This window comes from Geotrypetes seraphini, chromosome 1 (assembly GCF_902459505.1).
Source record: "Geotrypetes seraphini chromosome 1, aGeoSer1.1, whole genome shotgun sequence".
NCBI lineage: Eukaryota > Metazoa > Chordata > Amphibia > Gymnophiona > Dermophiidae > Geotrypetes > Geotrypetes seraphini.
Genome location: NC_047084.1, coordinates 89,078,928 through 89,099,471, shown reverse-complemented (window position 1 = coordinate 89,099,471; position 20,544 = coordinate 89,078,928). Strand labels below are relative to the sequence as shown.

The following is a 20,544-nucleotide window of genomic DNA, read 5'->3' as shown; positions in this document are numbered from 1 at the left end:
AATGCGCTAATACTGGAAATCTAATATATACATTTGAAAGTGTGTGACATGTATTTCTTAATGTTGCCACCAGATAAGAGATGAGTGCAGCATTCTCTGGTGGGGGAGAAGCAAAAAAACATGACATTTGAAATCATCGTTTTATTATGGCATACAGTGTACCACATGAAGAACAAAGTGCAAACTGTTTAATAGATAACATCCTTCAAAGTAGTCTCTCAGGCTATCTTGTGTGTCATCCAGCTTGTGAGGGACACACTGTGAATGCACAGTATTACGTGTCATTTCAGCAGTGCCGCCTGCGTCATGCAGTACGGGAGGAACATCCAGAACTGTTGCACAAAGCCATATTCCTATATGACAGTGCTACAGCTCACACAGCAGACAGTTGGATGGGAGACTTCTTTGAAGGATGTCGACAGTTAAAACATACACTTCCCCCTCCCCATTCGCGGTTTCTGCACTCTCACATAATCGCGATTTTTTTCTGGGGAGGGGGAAAATTTAAAAAACATATTTTTTACCTCCCTGCCGCCTTCCCAGCCTTACCTACTGGTCTAGTGGGCTTTCGGGGCAGGAGCGATTTTCCTACACTCCTGCCCCTTGCAAATCGCCATGAGAAAATGGCTGTAGGGAGTTCCCGTCGTAGTCTCGAGAGACTACGGGAACTCACAGCAGCCATTTCCTCATGGCAATCTGCACGGGGCAGGAGCGTAGGAAGATCGCTCCTGCCCCAAAAGCCCTCGACCATCAGGTAAGGCCGGGAAGGCAGCAGGGAGGTGGGAGTGGGTCAGAGCCAGATAATCGCATTTTTTCACCATTCGCGGTCCGGCTCTGCCCATATCCCCCGCGAATAACGAGGGAGAAGTGTACTCACTCTTAAGCTGATTGTGTGCTTGGTTTAGTAAAACAACTAACATTTTGTTAATGATTTCAAATGTCATATTTTTGCTTCTCCCCTACCAGAGATTGCTGCACTCATCTCTCATCTGATGGCAACATTAAGAAGTATGTGTTATACACTTAGGGCTCCTTTTACAAAGCCACGCTAGGGCCTTAATGCGTGGAATAGTGCGTTTGATGAATTGCTTATTTAGTTCTACTAAGCGAGATACAACATGCCCCTGAATCCTGTGCTCAAGAAGGTTCAAACAATTGGCTACCTTCTTCAACCTCTCAGCAGAAGGCAACGCAGGAAGAAAAACTGTGATATTTGCATATATAAAAACTTTAAAGCCAGACTGGCAGAGTTTTTGGCCCAGAGATGTTTCTCCCCGTTTCTTAAATATATAGTCAAATGACTCGGATATAATGAAAAAACCCAATATAAACGATTGTGACACTTTCACTCTGATTGATGCAAGAATATCAAGCTAAATAATAACAAAACAGCACAAGCCATGCAATTCATCCAAAATGGAGGAAAAAGCCTCAGAAAATGGCCCTCCTGCAAAACACTAGGTATGGATTCAGGTGGTTGAGCGGTCACCTCATCGGCAAAAAACCTCCATCAGAATTTCAATTGGAAAAACTCTGTGCTGTGTTTGTTGAGGACATAAAGATAGAAGAAAAATGATCAGTACACCGACGGTGGCCAGCGTTTTACAAATCTGCTGCCTCAGGGTGTGACACGACCGATCAGACTTAAAGGGTGGTACGCTGAACACGTTTCCTACATCCTCAGTGGTAAACAGTGATATGGATGGAATGCATCCTCATGATTCAGGAGGCACATTCAGCGTACCACCCTTTAAGTCTGATCAGTTGTGTCACACCCTGAGGCAGCAAATTTGTAAAACGCTTGCCACCGTCGGTGTATCGATCAGCAAAAGGATAGTAATATTTTTTCTTCTATCTTTATGTCCTCAACAAACACAGCACAGAGTTTTTTCAATTGAAATTCTGATGCAGGTTTTTTGCTGATGAGGTGACCGCTCAACCACCTGAATCCATACCACTGTTTAGTGGAGGCGGGAGGGCCCTTTTCTGAGCTCTTTCCTCCATTTTGGACAAATTGCATGGCTTGTGCTGTTTTATTATTATCTAGCTTGATATTCTTGCATCAATCAGAGTGAAAGTGTCACAGTCATTCTCCCTGTTTCTTAACCATTCTAATTTACTTCTTTCCTATAGTAACACAGTAAATGATAGAAACATAGAAATATGATTATGCAATGTTGATGATGTCGGATAAAGGCCAAATGGCCTATCCAGTCAGCCCAAGTCATTTGTGTATCTATATCTATCTATCTATCTATGTATATGTCTCATGGTGAATGTGGTCTTCACAGTCCTGTCTTGGTGATTCCCATAACTAGTTAAGTTTCGAAGGAAATCAAAGTGCATTAAAAAAATTGTTTTTTTTTCCTGCACCTTGATAAATTCCTCCCTTAATGAATGATGCTGAACTTAGAACCACTGGGGTCTACAGGACCAGGTACTATGGCCTCCTTTTACGAAACTGCGATAACAGTTTCTAGCGTGGGGAGCCGTGCTGAATGGCCCGCGCTGCTCCCGACGCTCATTGAGTTCCCATGAGCGCCAGGAGCAATGTGGGTCATTCAGCGCGGCTCCCTGCGCTAGAAACTGCTATCGCAGTTTCGTAAAAGAGGGGGTATGGCACAGGGGAAATAGCAATAGAAAATGTATGAATGATGCAAGCAAATAAAATTACTTTCTGATATAAGCAAATGTGGGTTCCTGGAAATTATTATATTTTCCCTTTCTGTTTCATGGATGTCGAAATGAAAGGAAAACACTTAAATTTAGCGGGATGGTAAGACAAAAAAATAGCTCTTTAGTTTTCTAATATAATACCAATATAGGATATTTTTTTAAGTTCTGATTTGAATCACGATGCTTCCCTTTATGATTAAATCATGAGAAGTACGTACAACATAATTCATTAGCACTGTTCTAATAAACAGGATTTCCTAATAAAACTTCAGTGTGGAATAAAACATGGAACTAAAGAATCTGAGCCAGCAAGGCTAAAGTAAATATTTATAGCCTTAACTATATACAGGGATAATTTGCAGAATGGGAAATTTATTTTTAAGCTGAAAATATAAATTGTTATCACTCTTGTGGACTTTTTCAAATAATAAGTCGTTAATAACCCAAAACACAAGTAGTTTAAACATATCAAATACAAAATTAATCGCACATCTGTAAACAGGCTTACTTGCAAAAAAGGAATTAAGATATTATGTTTTCTCTTTCTATGTGGGGCATAAGTCCTCAGAAATCCAACATGACGCAGGGAAAGTTGAAGTCCTGGCAAAGGGCAGAAGTACTTTTTATAATTTAGCCTTCTCTTGATGCAAACATGGCTTTCCTTTCCTTAACACTATCAAATGAAGATGCAATGGGACAAAAGGATAAAGGTAGCAAAAATGTCCTAGCATTAAAAGAGAAAAATTCCAAAATAATAATACAAGAATTGCCATACTGGGACAGACCGAAGGTCCATCAAGCCCAGTATCCTGTTTCCAACAGTGGCCAACCCAGGTTCACAGGTACCTGGCAAGATCCCAAGAAGTAAAACAGATTCTATGCTGCTTATCCTTGGAATTTCCCCAAGCCATCTCAATAATGGCCTATGGACTTCTCTTTTAGGAACAGCCGTCTAATTTGTTTTAATTGGAATGGTAATGGATGCTTCCTGCACTTTAGCCTCATTACTAAACGAAAAAAGGAAGGAAGACAACTCTTACTCTGATATAACTTTGAATATAAGACAATGCAGCACTTCAGATATTAGACAAAGGATAATCAGAACTGCAGTGGGAGGAAGAATAGTATGGTACTTTACAATAAAATAGTTTGTTTTGTTTACTGCAAGACTAAGCATTACAAAATACAAAAAGGCAGCAGGGTTCTGCTTAATGAACAAATAAGCAAGGGAATTCTAACATTTACTGTAGTAACCAGTCTAGATTAAGGCTTTGCAAACCTTTTCTATTGACCTCACAGGTTGTTGGAATATCTAGAATGAACATGCTTGAGATTATCAAGATGGAATTGGAGAGATCCACTGTTTATTCCTAGGACAAGCAGCATAAAATCTGTTTTACTCATTGGGATCTTGCTAGGTACTTATGACATGGGTTGACCACTGTTGGAAACAGGATGCTGGGCTTGATGGACTTTCGATCTGTCCCAGTATGGCAGCTCTTAAGTTCTTATGAACATTGCACTGGAGATCCAGCATAAGAAAACATCTTAAGCACAGTTATCTTGAGCATCTATCCAGTCCCCACCCCCTCCCCTGGAACACATTCCCCATACCTCAATCCAGCCTCCAGTCCCCCCAGAACACATCCACCATGCTTTTGAATGATGTCCCTCACCCACATGACCTTACTTTCAATCCCTGATGGTCTAGTATTCTCAGGGCAAGAGTGATCCTCAGTCACTCTTGCCCTTCTTGTGCCACCTATCAGGATGGCACCCCTAGTGGCGATCTTGTGTGACCTGTAGTAATGCGAGACTACAGTTAGGGGTGCCATTTTGACAGATAGTGCCAGAAGGGTAAGAAGAAACTAGGGATCACTCCTTCCCAAGAGCACAGGCATGTGAGGTGGGGGGGCATTAATCAGGCAGTTTGGATCCGGAGGATCAAAGGCTGGATCAAGGGGTGGGGGATGACACCAGACCCTGTTACTGTGGCACAGGAGCATCAAGTTGTAGCTTTGTAGCCTGATGCACCTGGGCAATAAAATAACCGCAACTAAAAGCTGGGGATATTTTATCATGATTTATGGGCCCTAATGCAACTCGCAGTGTATCACCACAAGTCTTTATGGTATTTACATAGTTATAAGATGCAAAACATGCATTTGTATGTTTTGCTCCTCATTACTGTGTAAACCCATTGTGACTTCTCACAAATATTGCTGTGGCAAATAATGCAGTTTAAAATTTAGGAGGTAGTAATGGGCTTCAGGGCTTTGATTTTATCTTCCAGTATTTGAAATGCCCAACTCATCAAATAGCTTGAGGCGAGTTACTGTAAAAATACAAAATAAATCTTCTTATCAACGTTTTTTAAAAGGTAAATATTTTTTTACTGCTAAAAACAGTTTTTACCTCTGCTCCCAGCTGCTAAGCAGCCTTCATGAATTAGGCTGAAGTTGCAAGCTTGAGATTAGCCTTAAACAGGCTATTCCAAATAGATGGAACAGCATCTATAAAATGCTAGTATCAATATGTAAAAACTTAACACATCTTAGACAACTGGCAACTAAATTCAATTATTAAAAACCATGCAGAAACTGCTTTTAGATTTAAATGAACTGTTAAATGACATAATTTGTGTCTTGTCTGCCTTTGATGTGGCAACAAGAGTCTTGTCTGCTGATCAGATTTGTACCATCTGCAGTGTCTTTCCATCACGCACCCAGTTGCACAGGCATTTTACTGTTAGTGCAACAGATTCATCGATCATTGCTGGTATCAAGGAACATTTTCAACTTTTAATAGGCACTTAATTTCCTGTTCATCCACTACACTGTGTTGGTTTTCTTATACACCCATGTCTGAAAGACAATCCAATTATCTTCCCAGATGATATAAAAACACAAGAAACTGAATCTTTAGGAAAGGTGTACCAAAACCAGATCAAACTGGAAGGCTCTATTTGTGACAGGCAGGCTGAGACTCGGGTCTGAGTTTCAGTAGAGATATCTGGTGCGGAGTTGTCAGCATAGAGATCAGCACTCCAAGTGAGCAGGTGTGCATTGAGAAAAGGAGGAGTCCCAGGACAGAGCCTTGAGGTACACCAATTGATAGTGAGATGGCTGTGGAGGAGGAACCATCGTTGCATAAATTAAAGGTGTGATGTGAGAGATAGGAAGAAAACCAGGAGAGAGCAGAACTCTGGAATCCCTTTGAGGATAGTATATCAAGGTGATCAACAGTATCAAAAGCAGCAGAAAAATCGAGAAGGATGAGGATAGAGTATAGGTCTTTGGGTCTTGCCAGGAACAGGTCATTGAAAACTTTAGTAAGGGCAGTTTTTGTGGAATGTAGCAGGCGAAAGCCTGACAGAAGCAGATCAAGAATAGCTTAGGGGGGGGTCACGTGATGCAGCCTACCTGACCGGTTGTGGGAGCGGAGAGCTCCGTCCTGATCCCGCCAAAATCGGCTATTTTTCAGCGCTTTTCCACCCGTTCTGAACCGCGAGATCCTCGGGAGCAGTGCTGGGAGCCTTGTGCTGTTAACTCCGAAGTTCGGGGGTGCGCTGTCGTCGGGCATGCCAATTCGCGCTGCAAAGACCTCTCGGGATCGGCCTCAGTCTCCCGCTGTAAAAATGGCGGCGGAGCCAGCGTCTTTCACCATCCCTGCGGGAGACTGGATTCAGGAAATTACCCGATCGGTTTCGGCTGCCCTGGCGGACCGCCTCAACAAACTGCAATCGGCAGTTGATGAGGTGCATGAAAAATTCGACTCCCAGCAGCGGCGCCTCACTGAAGTGGAGCAACGGGTCTCAGGCCAGGAAGACACGTGTGCGTCCTTGGAGGCTCAAGTGTCGGCGCTCCGCAAATCCAGCACTGATATGCAGGAGCACATTGAGGAGTTGGAAAATCGCAGCCGCTGTAATAATCTGCGGCTGGTTGGTCTACCAGAATCTGTCGGAGATGCTGACCTGTACCGGATCTTCACCAAGTGGCTGCCGGAGACCCTGGGCCTGTCGGGCTCCGGCCTGCAATTTGACTGTGAGAGAGCCCACCGTATTGGCCCCAAATCGGGGGATGGCAAAAGAGCACGCACAGCTATTGCACGTTTCTGCAATTGGAGAGGCAAGGAAGCTCTGCTTAGGGCATATCGCAAGGCTGGAGCCCTGGAGTACGAGGGGGTGAAGGTACTGGTCTTTAATGACTATTCGGTGCGCGTTGCTGCCCAACGCAAGATAATGTCACCTTTCTGCACTGAGCTTCATAAGAGGGGGATCCAGTTTGCCCTGGTTTTCCCTGCCAAGCTGCGGGTCTGGAGGAATGGTGCCACTGAGACCCTAACCACTGTGGAGGAGGCCCGCACCTATGTGGGCAATCTGGCAGCTCACCCTCCTCCTTGATTCTCGACCGCCGGGCATATAATGTGCTATGGGTGCCCCGGATGCTGACCTGGGGCGGACAATTGCCGCGCTGACTGTTGCTGTTTGTGTTCTGCTGGTTCCTGCTGGTGCATCGGCCGGACTCTCGTGAGGTCCGAGGGTCCGAGGTTGGCTGCTTTCTATCGTGCCATTTTAGACTACCCCTGGACACTAGCCCTCAGTTGTTGGGGCACGGCACTGCTCTTGAGACTATTTCGGCTTGATTTGAACTTATTATATCCTACATGTTTCTTTTTTGTTCGTTGTGAAGGTCACGCTGGGGTGGCTAGTTTGCGGGAGGGGGGAGGGTTCTGCTTTGGGTAGGCAGTGGGTTTGTTGGGGAAGGTGTATGGGTTACACGAATGGGGAGGGGTGGGGGAGGGTGGGAGGGGTGTGTGGGGGGTTAGGGAAGGTTGTTGGGGGTGTACGCATGGGGTTATGTATGTTGGTGTGCTTGTGTTAGGATTGTGGTTTGGATGGAATGGGAGGGAGGTCTCGGGGGGGTGCAGACTTATGTGGTATCTGATGTCTGGCTGCTGGGTCCAGCTGGGAGACCCAGGAGCGGCTTTTTCTATCGTTTCTCTGCTCGGCTCCAGTCCACCTAGAATTGATCCTGGCTGACCTTAAGATACTCACATTTAATGTGGATGGTATCAAGTCTCCTATTAAGCGATCGCGAGTGCTGTCATGCCTCCGCAAGTTGGGCGCGGATATAGCATTCCTACAGGAAACGCATCTCTCTCGGCTGGAACACACCAAATTACGCAGGGGATGGGTGGGGGATGTGTTCTCCTCGGCCTTTACGGGCCGTCAGAGGGGAGTGGCCATTCTCCTTCACAAACACCTTCCTTTTCACCTTCACAAGCAAATTCAGGACCCGGAGGGCCGTTTCGTTCTGGTACTGGGAGAGCTCTGGGGTCTTAAGTTACTGTTGTGCAACCTGTATGCACCCAATGTCTACTGTCATAAGTTCTTCTCCACTGTATTGGCACATATTTCACAGCACTCTGATTACAATTTAGTTGTGGGCGGGGATCTCAATATCACTGCAAATCCTGGTGTGGATTGTAAGCCGCCTCGGGCACGGACCCGGGACCACGACACACGTGGGGTAGGCTTTCTCACTCAACACTTAGAGCTGGTTGATGTTTGGCGTACTTTACACCCTTATGACACTGACTTCACTTTTTACTCACATGCCCACAAGGTGTATGCCAGGCTGGATTACCTCCTCCTTGATAAACGCCTTTTCTCTAGGGCCACTCACTCTGAAATTTATGAGAGCACACTATCTGACCATGCACCGGTGGGACTCCGTTTGTGTGTGGCGCCGGCGGGAAGGACTTCCTCTTGGCGGTTGCCCTCTTCTTTGTACCAGGATCCGGAATTCCGCATTTTCTTGAGGGCGCGTTGGTTAGATTACCAACTTACAAACGACACGTCGGATGTAGGCCCCGTTACATTCTGGTATGCTTCAAAAGCAGTGCTCCGTGGGCACATTATCGCTTATATCGCTGGCAAACGTAAACAGAAGGAGGGGGAGCTCTTGAGACTATCTACTCGGTTGCACGCCCTCCGCCAATCCCATATCACCACATTATCGGATTCGGATCGGGAGGAGATGCGGATGGTGCGGGGTCAGCTGGAGGAACTCCTCAATAAGCGAACGGAGAACTCCTTGTACTATCAAAGATACCAGCTGTATAGGTGGGGAAGTAAAACGGGGAAACTCCTGTCCAATTTGATCCGCCCGCACAAAAAGAGACAGGTCATCACTTCTATTAAGGACTCTGGGGGGGTTCGTCACGAGGGGGAGAGTCACATTGCCTCCCAATTTGTTCAATACTATCAGGCCCTTTACGGCCGCCGATTATTGGATGCCGACGCTATGTCACAGTTCTTCGCCGACTTGAAGTTGCCCCAGTTGTCGGCGAGCCAAGCCGCATCTCTCAATGAGCCTATTACGGCGGAGGAGATCTCTACTACGATCGGCTCGCTCACTTTGGCTAAGGCTCCGGGACCGGATGGCCTGGGCCCGGAATTCTACCGGATTTTGGGGGACCTGGTGGCTCCTCCGCTCAGTAGGATGTGTAATGCGGTGGCGAGAGGGGACGACCCCTTTTCTGACAACATGGCCCATATAGTATTGTTGCCCAAGCCGGGGAAGGACCCTGACCTGGTGAGTTCTTTTTGTCCGATCTCTCTCCTGGACCAGGATATCAAGGTGTTGGCCATGACGCTGGCACGGCGGCTTAATTGTTATCTACCGCACTTGATACACCCGGATCAAGTGGGTTTCGTACCGGGTCGGTATGCCTCCATGAATCTATTGAAAGTGTTAGGGGCCATACACGAGCATAGGGGTAGGGGAGGGCAATCGGCAGTGGCAGGATTAGACATGGAGAAAGCGTTTGATAGTGTCTCCTGGGAATACTTATTTCAGATATTGGAGGGCTTCGGCTTTACGGGGAGTTTTTTGGATTGGATTAAAGCTTTATATACTAAACCTCGGGCCCGTATACTTATCAATGGGAGTTTGACGGAGGCGTTTGAATTGCAGCGGGGAACAAGGCAAGGGTGCCCGTTATCTCCTCTGTTGTTTTTGTTAGCCATAGAACCCCTAGCTATCAAAATACGTCAGGCTCCGGCGGTTCGTGGCATCCTAGTGGGGGGACAGGAGTGCAGAATAAGCATGTTTGCGGATGACATTTTACTATATCTGGATTGGGCTCCCATACACCTGGAGGCGGCTTTGACTATTGTTCGGGAATTTGGGGCCCTATCTGGCTTGCTGGTTAATTGTAGTAAATCCGAACTCTTGCTGCTGGCCGGCGGCCCCGTGGAACCGTGGCATGCCTTACTACCCATCCCGCCGTCGCTTCATCCGGTCCGTTATCTGGGTATTTACCTCAGCACCAACCCGGCCACGTTTTACTCTATGAATGTTATTCGTCATCTAGACGCCATTGGGAAACTGTGCCTTCAGTGGCAGGATCTCCCTTTAGGTTTGCTGGGTCGAGTGGCATTGGTAAAGATGGTCATGCTTCCCAAACTGCTTTACCCGCTCCAGACAGTGCCGATCTGGCTTCGCCGTCCGGATGTCCTCCGCTTTCACTCTTTGATTTCTCGGTTTCTTTGGCGCTCTAAGGCTCCTCGTGTTGCTCTGACAAAGCTAATGTTGGCTAGAGGAAGGGGAGGGCTGAATGTCCCTGACTTACGCCTGTACAATGTAGCGGCCCTGCTGCGGTGGATTCACGAGGGACACACCGGTGTAGCGCGTTACTTTCCGCGGGGCTGGGTTGAATCTTGGAGTCTACCTTTTCAGTTCTTCAATCTGCTTCATTCTCAACCGGACCATATGGCTCGCTCAGGGGGTCGCTCAGCCCTGTTGACTCCATTTAGGAGGGCCTGGCAGTGGTGGCGGCGTAGGCAGGATCTGCCGGTTGCGGTTTCGCCCTTTCTATTCCTTGAGGGTAATGCGAGTTTTCTCCCCGGTTGGGGACGGACGATATTCAGGGCTTGGGCACGCAGTGGATGTCGCACCATCTCCGATGTTATGGCTGTTTCGGGGGGCACTTTCCCCTCGTTTCAACAGATCCAGACAAAATGGGATTTCCCCTCCTGGTACTTGTTTTCATTTCTTCAACTCCGTCACTACTGGGAGGCCACCCGGCAGACTCATGCGCGGGGTTGGGACGCGGGGCCACTAGATCGGATCTTCGAAGCGACCCCGCTGGCGTTCAACCGGCTGTCTCACTGGTATAGTGTTCTCCGTCTCTCTGCCCAGGTTTCTGGGATGAGTGCCCTACGGGAGAGGTGGGAGGGGGACCTGGGTTTGAGTATTTCCGAGCCCCAATTTTTGGACTGCTTCCAGTCTCTTTATCTCTTCTCTAAATCGGCAGACTACCAGGAACTACAGTATAAAATCTTGCACAGAGTCTACATTACCAAACAACGGGGGGCTCAGATAGGACTTTGGGAAAGCGACTCCTGCAGTAAATGTAAATCCCAGCCTGGCACGTACCTTCACTCTTTTCTTGAATGCACAAAACTCACTCTCTGGACGGGGCTGCTGGGCCTTCTTGACGTGGTTACTCACAGCACTATTGAGTGGGACTATGGCACTCTCCTTCTGGGCTTACAGGGGCCACTACGTGACCAGGGTTTCTCGCCTCCGCAACGACGATTCCTTTACAATGCCATTCTAGTGGGGAAGAAGATGATTCTGACCTACTGGGTATCCGAGGACGCACCTCCCCAGGCCCATTGGCGGACCAAGCTGAGAGAGATGGCGCAATTTGAGATCCGCGCCTACAGTAAATCAAGTAAGTTAGAGCTGAAACACTATGTCGCTTTGTGGGAGCACTTGCTGGAGCTTCTTTCATCTTGATCTCTTCTAACTGAGGGCTTTCATTGGCCATCCTACTTGTCTGGAATTCTTCTATTTCTGCTGTTGTCTTCTTCACGGTTCACTTCGTGTTTGCACTCTCTCCGGGGCGGGGGGGGGGGTTGGGTTTGGGTGTGGGGGGGTAGGTGTGTCTGAAAGTACAGTTTGTGTGGTGAATGGGTGTCTTGTGAGTGTCTGTTGTGGGGACTGGTGTGCTTGCTGACCGGTTTGGGTGTTGATGCCTGTGGGGAATATTCACAAAAATTTTATGGCTGAGGGTCTAGACGGGCTTCTCATCGTTGTGGGTTCTGGGAAGGGGTTTGTGTGTTCTTAGTTTTGGCCTCTTCCTGCGCTTTGCCTTGTGTTTGTTGGCAGTGTTCAGTCGTGAGAGGCTGGTTTCTGCTTGTTGTTGCTGTTCCTCTTATCTTCTGTGATATTGTGACATTGTGTATGTTCATGCTCAGATTGTGGTCGCTTGTCCGGACCTTTTGCCATTCTCAATAAAAATACTTTGAAAAAAAAAAAAAAAAAAAAAGAATAGCTTAGGATGAGAGGAAGTCCAGGCAGCTGAGGTGAACACATTCAAGTAACTTGGATAAGAAGGGGAGGAGGTAGATGGGGGCGGTAGTTGGAGGGGCATGTGGGGATCAAGTGAGGGTTTTTTTTAGGTGGGTTGTGACAACTGCATGTTTGAAGGCATCAGGGATGGTTGCAGTGGAGAGCGATAGATTGAGGATATGACAGATAGTAGGGATGACAGTGGGTGAGAGAGCGCTGAGTAGGTGAAGGGAAATTAGATCGGAGGAGTAGGTAGTGGGTTTGGAAGTTGAGAGAAGATGTGCAGTTTTCTCCTTAGTGATTTTGGAGATGGAGGAGAGGGTGGTAGGTGTTGAGGGGAGGTTAGCAGAAGGGGGAGGGGGAGGCAGAAGGGGGAAGGTGAATCTTCAGGATCTTATTGTAGAAGAACTCTGCCATAGTTTTGGGAGGGATTGAAGGGGAGAGAGGAGGTCAGGGTGCTTTGAGCAAAGAACTAGTGTTACATTACAGTAGTCTAGTCAAGGTAGGATTAGGGATTGTACTAAGATTTGGAAAGCCTCTGTTTCAAAGTGTTTTCTGATATACAAGTAAATTGCATTAACAACCTTACCATATAGATTTCTTATCCTGATCATTCTTAAATTATATTTCTCTTGAAATATTTTTGTGTACAGCACTGGTTTTTTAAAATTTTTAAATGCTGCATACCTTTTAAGCATGTGTTGTTCTATTTAACTCTTTGTAAAGCAGTGCATATAATGTTTTGTCCTTTTCTTTTTCCTTAGTTTGTTTGCATTGTTGTCTAAAAAACACAACAAAGTCCTGGAACAAGCCACACAGTCCCTCAGAGGATCTCTCAGCTCCGATGACTCTCCACTTCCTGATTACGTGAGTGTCATTTACTGTTTTCATGAAGATTTCTCAGGCAGATGTCAAAATAAGAAGGGCTGTGGCATCCTAAATCTGCCAGATTCGATCAAGCTCTTGTGACAACCAGGCAACCACCAACACCGAACTTAGGAACCTCTGAGAATGACATAATGTCTGAAACTTTAGAGAAAAAGAAAAAAACCCACAGCTATTCATAGAGAAGCCACTTCAACTGCTGTGAGCATTCAGTTTATAAGCCAGCTGTAGGGGAGCACAATAAAATGAACATGCAAGAATAGATATTTTCAGATAATAGCTTGTTTAATAAGTATTTGAAAAGTACCAAATGTGACTGTTAAGCTGCCAACTAATAATGAAAAAAAAAATGGAGTTTTGCAGTTCTCAGCTTTATTTTTGACAGGAGCTTTACAAGTCTTGAAATGCTCCTTTCAAATTTTCTTAAAATACTGCCCTGTCCCTCTTTCAGTTCACTGTCTTACAAACTTACTGATGTTTGTTGGTCACACAGAAGACTTCGAAGAGGCATACTTCCACAACTTGGGTGGAATCACAGCATACTAGTAACATTAAGAGCTCTTTCTGTTTTATTCTGTCTAATTGAGTATAAAGGGATAGAGAGAGAGTAGTATACAGATACTCTCATTTAGGTATCACAGTGATAAATACAGAGAATAATTTTATAAGTAAAGGGGATGGGATTTGATATACTGCTTTTTCTATGTGGTTACAATCATATTTTAGACAGTCTCAACCTGCTTGTCTGACATCGCTATCTGGATGTCTTAACGCCATCTAGAATTAAACATGGCCAAGACTGAACTCGTCTTCCTCCTAAACCCTCCTTCCCCCTTTCTTTGTTCTCTATTTTGGTGGATAATGTTCTCATCCTCCCTGTCTCATTGGTTCACAACCTCGGGGTCATCTTTGACTCGTCTCTTTCCTTCTCTGCATATCCAACAAATAGCTAAATCTTGTCATTTCTTTCTCTACAACGTCATTAAAATCTGACCTTTCCTCCCTGAGCACGCTGTCAAGACCCTCATCCACGCTCTTGGCACCTCTTGCCTGGACTACTTCAACTTGCTTAAGAACATAAGAATTGCCACTGCTGGGTCAGACCACTGGTCCATCGTGCCCAGCAGTCCATTCACGCGGCAGCCCTTAGGTCAAAGACCAGTGTCCTATTTGAGTCTAGCCTTACCTGCTGCGTACGTTCTGGTTCAGCAGGAACTTGTCTAACCTTGTCTTGAATCCCTGGAGGGTGCTTTCCCCTATAACAGCCTCTGGAAGAACGTTCCAGATTTCTACCACTCTCTGGGTGAAGAAGAAATTCCTTACTTTTGTACGGAATCTACCCTTTTTAACTTTAGAGAGTGCCCTCTCGTTCTCTCCACCTTGAAAAAGGTGAACAATCTCTCTTTCTCTACTAACACTATTCCCTTCATTATTTTGAATGTTTCGATCATGTCCCCTCTCAGTCTCCTCTTTTCAAAGGAGAAGAGGCCCAGTTTCTTTAGCCTCTCATTGTACGGCAACTTCTCCAGTCCCTTAACCATTTTTGTCTCTCTTCTCTGGACCCTTTCGAGTAGTACTGTGTCCTTTTTCATTACATTACATTAGTGATTTCTATTCCACCATTACCTTGCAGTTCAAGGCGGATTACATAAGAATTGTCATTAAGTTACAAGATATATAGGTGGATTACATAAGAATTGTCGAGAAATTAAGATAATACGTGTTGGGTAATTAGAACATTTTAGATTTGATAGGAGTAGACAGTATGGTAGGTGGAGCTTGGGAAGGAACTGGTCATGGTTAGATAGGTTTTATGTATTTTTTGAAGAGTAGAGTTTTTGTTTCTTTTTTGAAGGTTTTGTAGTCTGTGGTCGAAGACAGCAGATTGGTGATTTGTCTGTCAAGTTTTGCTGCCATTAGGTTGTCATATAGTTTTCTTCGTTTGACATTTTTGGTTGGCGGGTATGTGAATAGTGACTGGGTTCTTCTGTGTCTGGTTGAGGTGGCTTGAATTAGTCAGTTGTTCCAGTAGACTGGGCTGTCTCCGTTAATAGCTTTGAATAGTAGGCAATAGAATTTGAAGTGTGCTCTTTCTTGTATTGGGATTCAGTGTGAGCTGTGGTATGCCTCTGTAATGTGGTTGAAACGAACGGGGTCCGTTTCTTGGTCCCGAAACCGCCCTGCACACCCCCTGTTGCCTGGGTTCAGATATTTGGAGGCAATTCCCTTAGGAAGGAAGGATTCACAGAAGTCCCAAAGAGATTGCCTATATTTTATTAGTTTACATCCATTTTTATACTTTTTTTTACAAGGGTCAATGGTAACCAACACAGGAAAAGAGGGTTGGACAAGAAAAAGGGGAGTGGGTGGGTGAGCAGGATATGTGCTTCATTGTCTAAATCTAAAGGTGCTAAAGCTTCCCTTATCTCTCTCAACCGGTACATAGCAGTGGGGGGTCGAACCTCCATTGTCTCAGGCAGCTAACTTCATTAACAAGATTAAGTGGCCTTGTCTCAGAATATCAATAGAATAAACACAAACACTGTCTGTGTTTGAGCCCCCCAGCACAGACAGAGACAGAAGACTTATAAGATATATGTGTCCTTTCAAATGTGTCCTTTCAGTGGTCATATTTTTTCAATGAGTAGATGAGTCTTAGGGCTGTATTTTTCATGTACAGCGACCAGTGTTGAACGCAGTATTCCAGGTGGGGGTGCACCATGGTCCAGTACAGCGGCATGATAACCTTCTCCAATCTGTATGTGATCCCCTTAATCATTCCTAGCATTCTGTTTGCCCTTTTTGCCACCGCACATGGCGCACACAGCTTCATTGACTTGTCTACAAGTACTCCCAAGTCTCTTTCCTGGGGGCTCTCTTCAAGTATTGCACTTGACATCCTGTATTTGTGCATATGATTTTTGTTATCAACATGCATCACCTTGCACTTATCCACGTTGAACCTCATTTTCCATTTCGCGGCCCATTTCTCGAGCGTGTTTGTCTCGTTGTAGGTCTTCGCAATCCTTCTGTATCCTCACTACTCTGAATAACTTTGTATCATCCGCAAATTTAATCACCTCACTCGTTGTACCAATTTCCAGGTCATTTATAAATATGTTGAAGACCACAGGCCCAAGCACCGAACCCTTCAGCACTCCACTCGTGACGCTTTTCCAATCCAAGTATCGTCCATTTCTCCCTACTCTCTGTTTCCTATCGCCAACCAGTTTTTAATCCTTGTGAGTATATCACCCTTGAAAGTAGTTGTTCATGCAGGACTTTATCAAACGCCTTCTGAAAATCCAGTTATATTGTTCTCCCAGGGGAGCTCAGAATGGTTTACATGAATTTATTTAGGTACTCAAGCATTTTTCCCTGTCTATCCTGGCAGGCTCACAATCTATCTAATGCATCTGGGGCAATGGGGGGGATTAAGTGACTTGCCAGGGTCACAAGGAGCAGGGTGAGTTTGAACCCACAACCTGAGGATGGTGAGGCTGTAGCTTTAACCACTGCGCCACACTTTCCCCCTACAGCTTTCTATTCTTTTAAACTCAATAGTTTTGTAGCCCAAAGCAACTTAGGCAATTGCATGAAGAAGATTGACCCACCCACATAGAGCTGGAAGGTTATCCCAATCTTGGCAGAAATGGTAGCTACTAGAAATGTCTAAAGTACATCCATTTAAAGTACTGCAAGTATGGCAGTACAGATTGATCTTGGATTCATGCTGAAGACATTAATTGAGTCTCATCCATTAATTGTTGCAAAACCCAATCATTTTTCAAATGCTGCTGTTGCCCAGTAATCAAATGATTGTTAATCTTGAGCTGTGACTTATACCTCAGAGGCACCAAGTCTGACTTGTTCCATGGAGTGTATGAAGAAGTGTCTAGCTCCATTAGGGAGGGAGCTTGTCGGCCAAGCTTGGCCAAGTTTAGTCCTCAAGGGCTGCAAACAGGCCAGGTTTTCAGTATATTCCTAATGCATATGCCTGAAAGAGATTTGGCATGGCTTCTATATCCATTGTATGCAGATCTCTTTCAGGCATATGCATTAGGGATATCCTGAAATCCTTGTCTGCTTGCAGCTCTTGAGGATTGAATTTGGACAAGCCTGTTTTAAGCTGTCTGGTAGATGCCTATACAATAAAACCTTGGGGGTTTTAGTGGATAACACAATAAAGGCGGCGGCACAATGCGCAGCGGCCTCAAAGAATGCGAATAGAATGCAGTGCATTATCAAAAAAGGTATCACTACCAGAACGAAGGAAGTTATCCTGCCACTGTATCGGGCGATGATGCGCCCACATCTGGAGTACTGCGTTCAATACTAGTTGCCGTACCTTAAGAAGGATATGGCAATACTCGAGAGGGTCCAGAGAAGAGCAACAAGGATGATAAAAGGCATGGAAAACCTTTCATATGCTGAAAGGTTAGAGAAGCTAGGGCTCTTTTCCCTGGAAAAGCAGAGACTTAGAGGGGACATGATAGAAGCTTATAAGATCATGAAGGGTATGGAGAAGGTAGAGAGGGACAGATTCTTCAGACTAGCGGGGGAAACAAAAACAAGAGGGCATTCGCAAAAATTGAAAGGAGACAGATTCAAAACAAATGCTAGGAAGTTTTTCATACTCAGAGGGTGGTGGGCACCTGGAATGCGCTTCCAGAGAAGGTGGTAGGGTAGAGTACGATTTTGGGTTTCAAAATGGGATTGGATGATTTCCTGAAGGAAAAGGGGATTGAAGGGTATAGTTAGAGGGTTACCTACAGGATATTAAATGATTAGGGAATAGAATGTTTTAGTTATAAGATCACTTACAGGTTGCGAACCTGGGGGGGCCACCGCGGGAGCAGACTGCTGAGCGTGATGGACCCATGGTCTGACTCGGCAGAGGCCATGCTTATGTTCTTATGTTATGACTGCAAGTTTGCAAGTGTTTTGCAAGACAAGCAAAACATTTTATTAAATTTTAACTTGATATACAAGTACATACAGTATACACATGGTTCTCTTTCTGACGCTGCAGGAGTGTAGTGACTGTTCTAAACGAGCAAGGTCTTGCAATACAAGTACATAAAGTACTTTGTATTAAAGTTTTTGGGTTATGGAATGAAGCATCTGAGTTTCCAAGCTTTGATATACGAGTGCTTTGGATTACAAGCATGCTTCTGGAACGAATTATACTCGCAAACCAAGGTTTTACTGTATTTTGAAGAACTAAGGCCCTTACTAGGCAGACTTATATGCTCTATGTCCCGTATATGGCCATTCACTTGAGGACGGGCTGGAGAGGGCTTCAATGGCTGGGATGGTTTAGATGGGTTCGAGTGAACTTTGATTGAGACTCCAGTAAATGGAACCTAAATACAGAACCAGGCAGACCTCTGAGTTTCTGGCCCAGAAATATCTAAGAAAAAGGATCATTTAAATTAAATCATTAATTTATAGAGTGTACAGATGGGCAGACTGGATGGACCATTCGGGTCTTCATCTGCCGTCATTAACTGTGTTTTTCTTTTTTTTACTATACAAGAGCCTCAACTATCTACCACTAGCCTTGGGCTTCTGCTGTGTATTACACCACTATACAGCCATAAGACAAGAAATGTGGAAATGCCACTCCAGCTTTAGGCTTAGATTTTTATGCTTTTTCAGAGCAGTTTTTGATGCCTCTCTGTTCATTAAAATGTCATTAAAATGTGATCCAGTATATATGTTTTTTTAAATAAAAGCCCATGGTAGCTAGGACAGACATCATGCTAAGAATGAAATTTTTCTTTGGCATTAAGATCATTTAAATAAATTAGTCTTCCCCATCATGAAAGATAGAGAGGAGTCCAGCATAAGGTGAGGTCAATTTGTAGCTGTAATGTATTCCAAACATTTTGACAAAGTAAGCACTGTGTTGTAAAAATAAGCTCCTAAAATCATCAGCCTCTCTGTGCCCCATAAATCATATTGATCAACTATATGCTGTTGGAGAAAAATATTTTAAAGGACTATGAATTTGTATCCAGAAACTACTGAGGAGTAGATTTAAAACAAACAGGAGAAAATATTTCTTCACTCGGGGCCTGATTCTGGAAACAGTCCCTGTCACATTTTACATCCAGAATCGTGTCTATTTTTTGTACAGATTCCTTAAATGCGGGCCAATGTTTTACAAGCCTACATTTAAGGCATTTGACTTGTGCTTACAGAAGTACCTAAGCATGCCTACGAACGCCTAAGGCCAATTCTGACGTAAGCCGCGCCTATGCCGGACTTAGGCATCCGTAGACATGTCTAGGTGCTTCTGTAAGCACAAGTCAGACAATGTAGACTTTGACACATCAATTTTTTTAATGTGCATCCAGATTGGTTTATTAGATTGGTAGGATGCCTACCACCGTCTACAATCGAGATGCTGTTTTGAGAATCAGGTCCTCAGTGTAATTGCACATGTAAATACACTGGATAATTGCAACGCTGGTTGGACCACCCAAAACCAAAAATCACGCAACAGTCACATCACTAAACCAAACCCAGACAACCTAATAAGAATCCCAACCACTTACACTAATGATGTTGTACTTACTAATCCCATGTGCATATGTTAGTGCAAGATATACCGTATTTTCACGCATATAACGCGCGCGTTATATGCGTTTTTACCTACCGCGCATACCCCTCGCGCGTTATATGCGTGAGCGCGGTATACAAAAGTTTTAAAACATAGTTCCCACCCCGCCCGATGCCCGATTCACCCCCCCAGCAGGACCGCTCGCACCCCCACCCCGAACGACCGCTCGCACGCGCTCCCACCCGCACCCGCATCCACGATCGGAGCAAGAGGGAGCCCAAGCCCTCTTGCCCGGTCGACTCCCCGACGTCCGATACATCCCCCCCCCCCCGGCAGGACCGCCGACTTCCCGACAATATCGGGCCAGAAGGGAGCCCAAACCCTCCTGGCCACGGCGACCTCCTAACCCCACCCCGCACTACATTACGGGCAGGAGGGATCCCAGGCCCTCCTGCCCTCGACGCAAACCCCCCTCCCCCCCAACGACCGCCCCCCCCCAAGAACCTCCGACCGCCCCCCAGCCGACCCGCGATCCCCCTGGCGACCCCCACGACCCCCCCACCCCCCTTCCCCGTACCTTTGGTAGTTGGCCGGACAGACGGGAGCCAAACCCGCCTGTCCGGCAGGCAGCCAACGAAGGAATGAGGCCGGATTGGCCCATCCATCCTAAAGCTCCGCCTACTGGTGGGGCCTAAGGCGCGTGGGCCAATCAGAATAGGCCCTGGAGCCTTAGGTCCCACCTGGGGGCGCGGCCTGAGGCACATGGGGGGGGCGGTCGGAGGTTCTTGGGGGGGGGGCGGTCGTTGGGGGGAGGGGGGTTTGCGTCGAGGGCAGGAGGGCCTGGGATCCCTCCTGCCCGTAATGTAGTGCGGGGTGTGGTTAGGGGGTCGCCGTGGCCAGGAGGATTTGGGCTCCCTCCTGGCCCGATATTGTTGGGGAGTCGGCGGTCCTTCGGGGGGAGGGATGTATCGGACGTCGGGGGGGGGGGCATCAGGCTTTCAGGATGGGGACAGACCTTCAAGGGGGGACAGTGCACGGAAGTCAGGGGGG

At 46.0% G+C, this 20,544-nt stretch overlaps 1 protein-coding gene across 3 annotated transcripts in view; it reads left to right on the top strand.

The window, feature by feature from the left end:
• DYM (dymeclin) overlaps nt 1-20,544 on the top strand; it is a 685,706-nt gene that overhangs the window by 383,902 nt on the left and 281,260 nt on the right. For all 3 annotated transcript variants that reach the window (XM_033934792.1, XM_033934784.1, XM_033934800.1), the window contains exon 14: nt 12,806-12,908. In XM_033934792.1, coding sequence (XP_033790683.1) covers nt 12,806-12,908 — 103 coding nt within the window. The remainder of the gene's footprint in view (nt 1-12,805; nt 12,909-20,544) is intronic.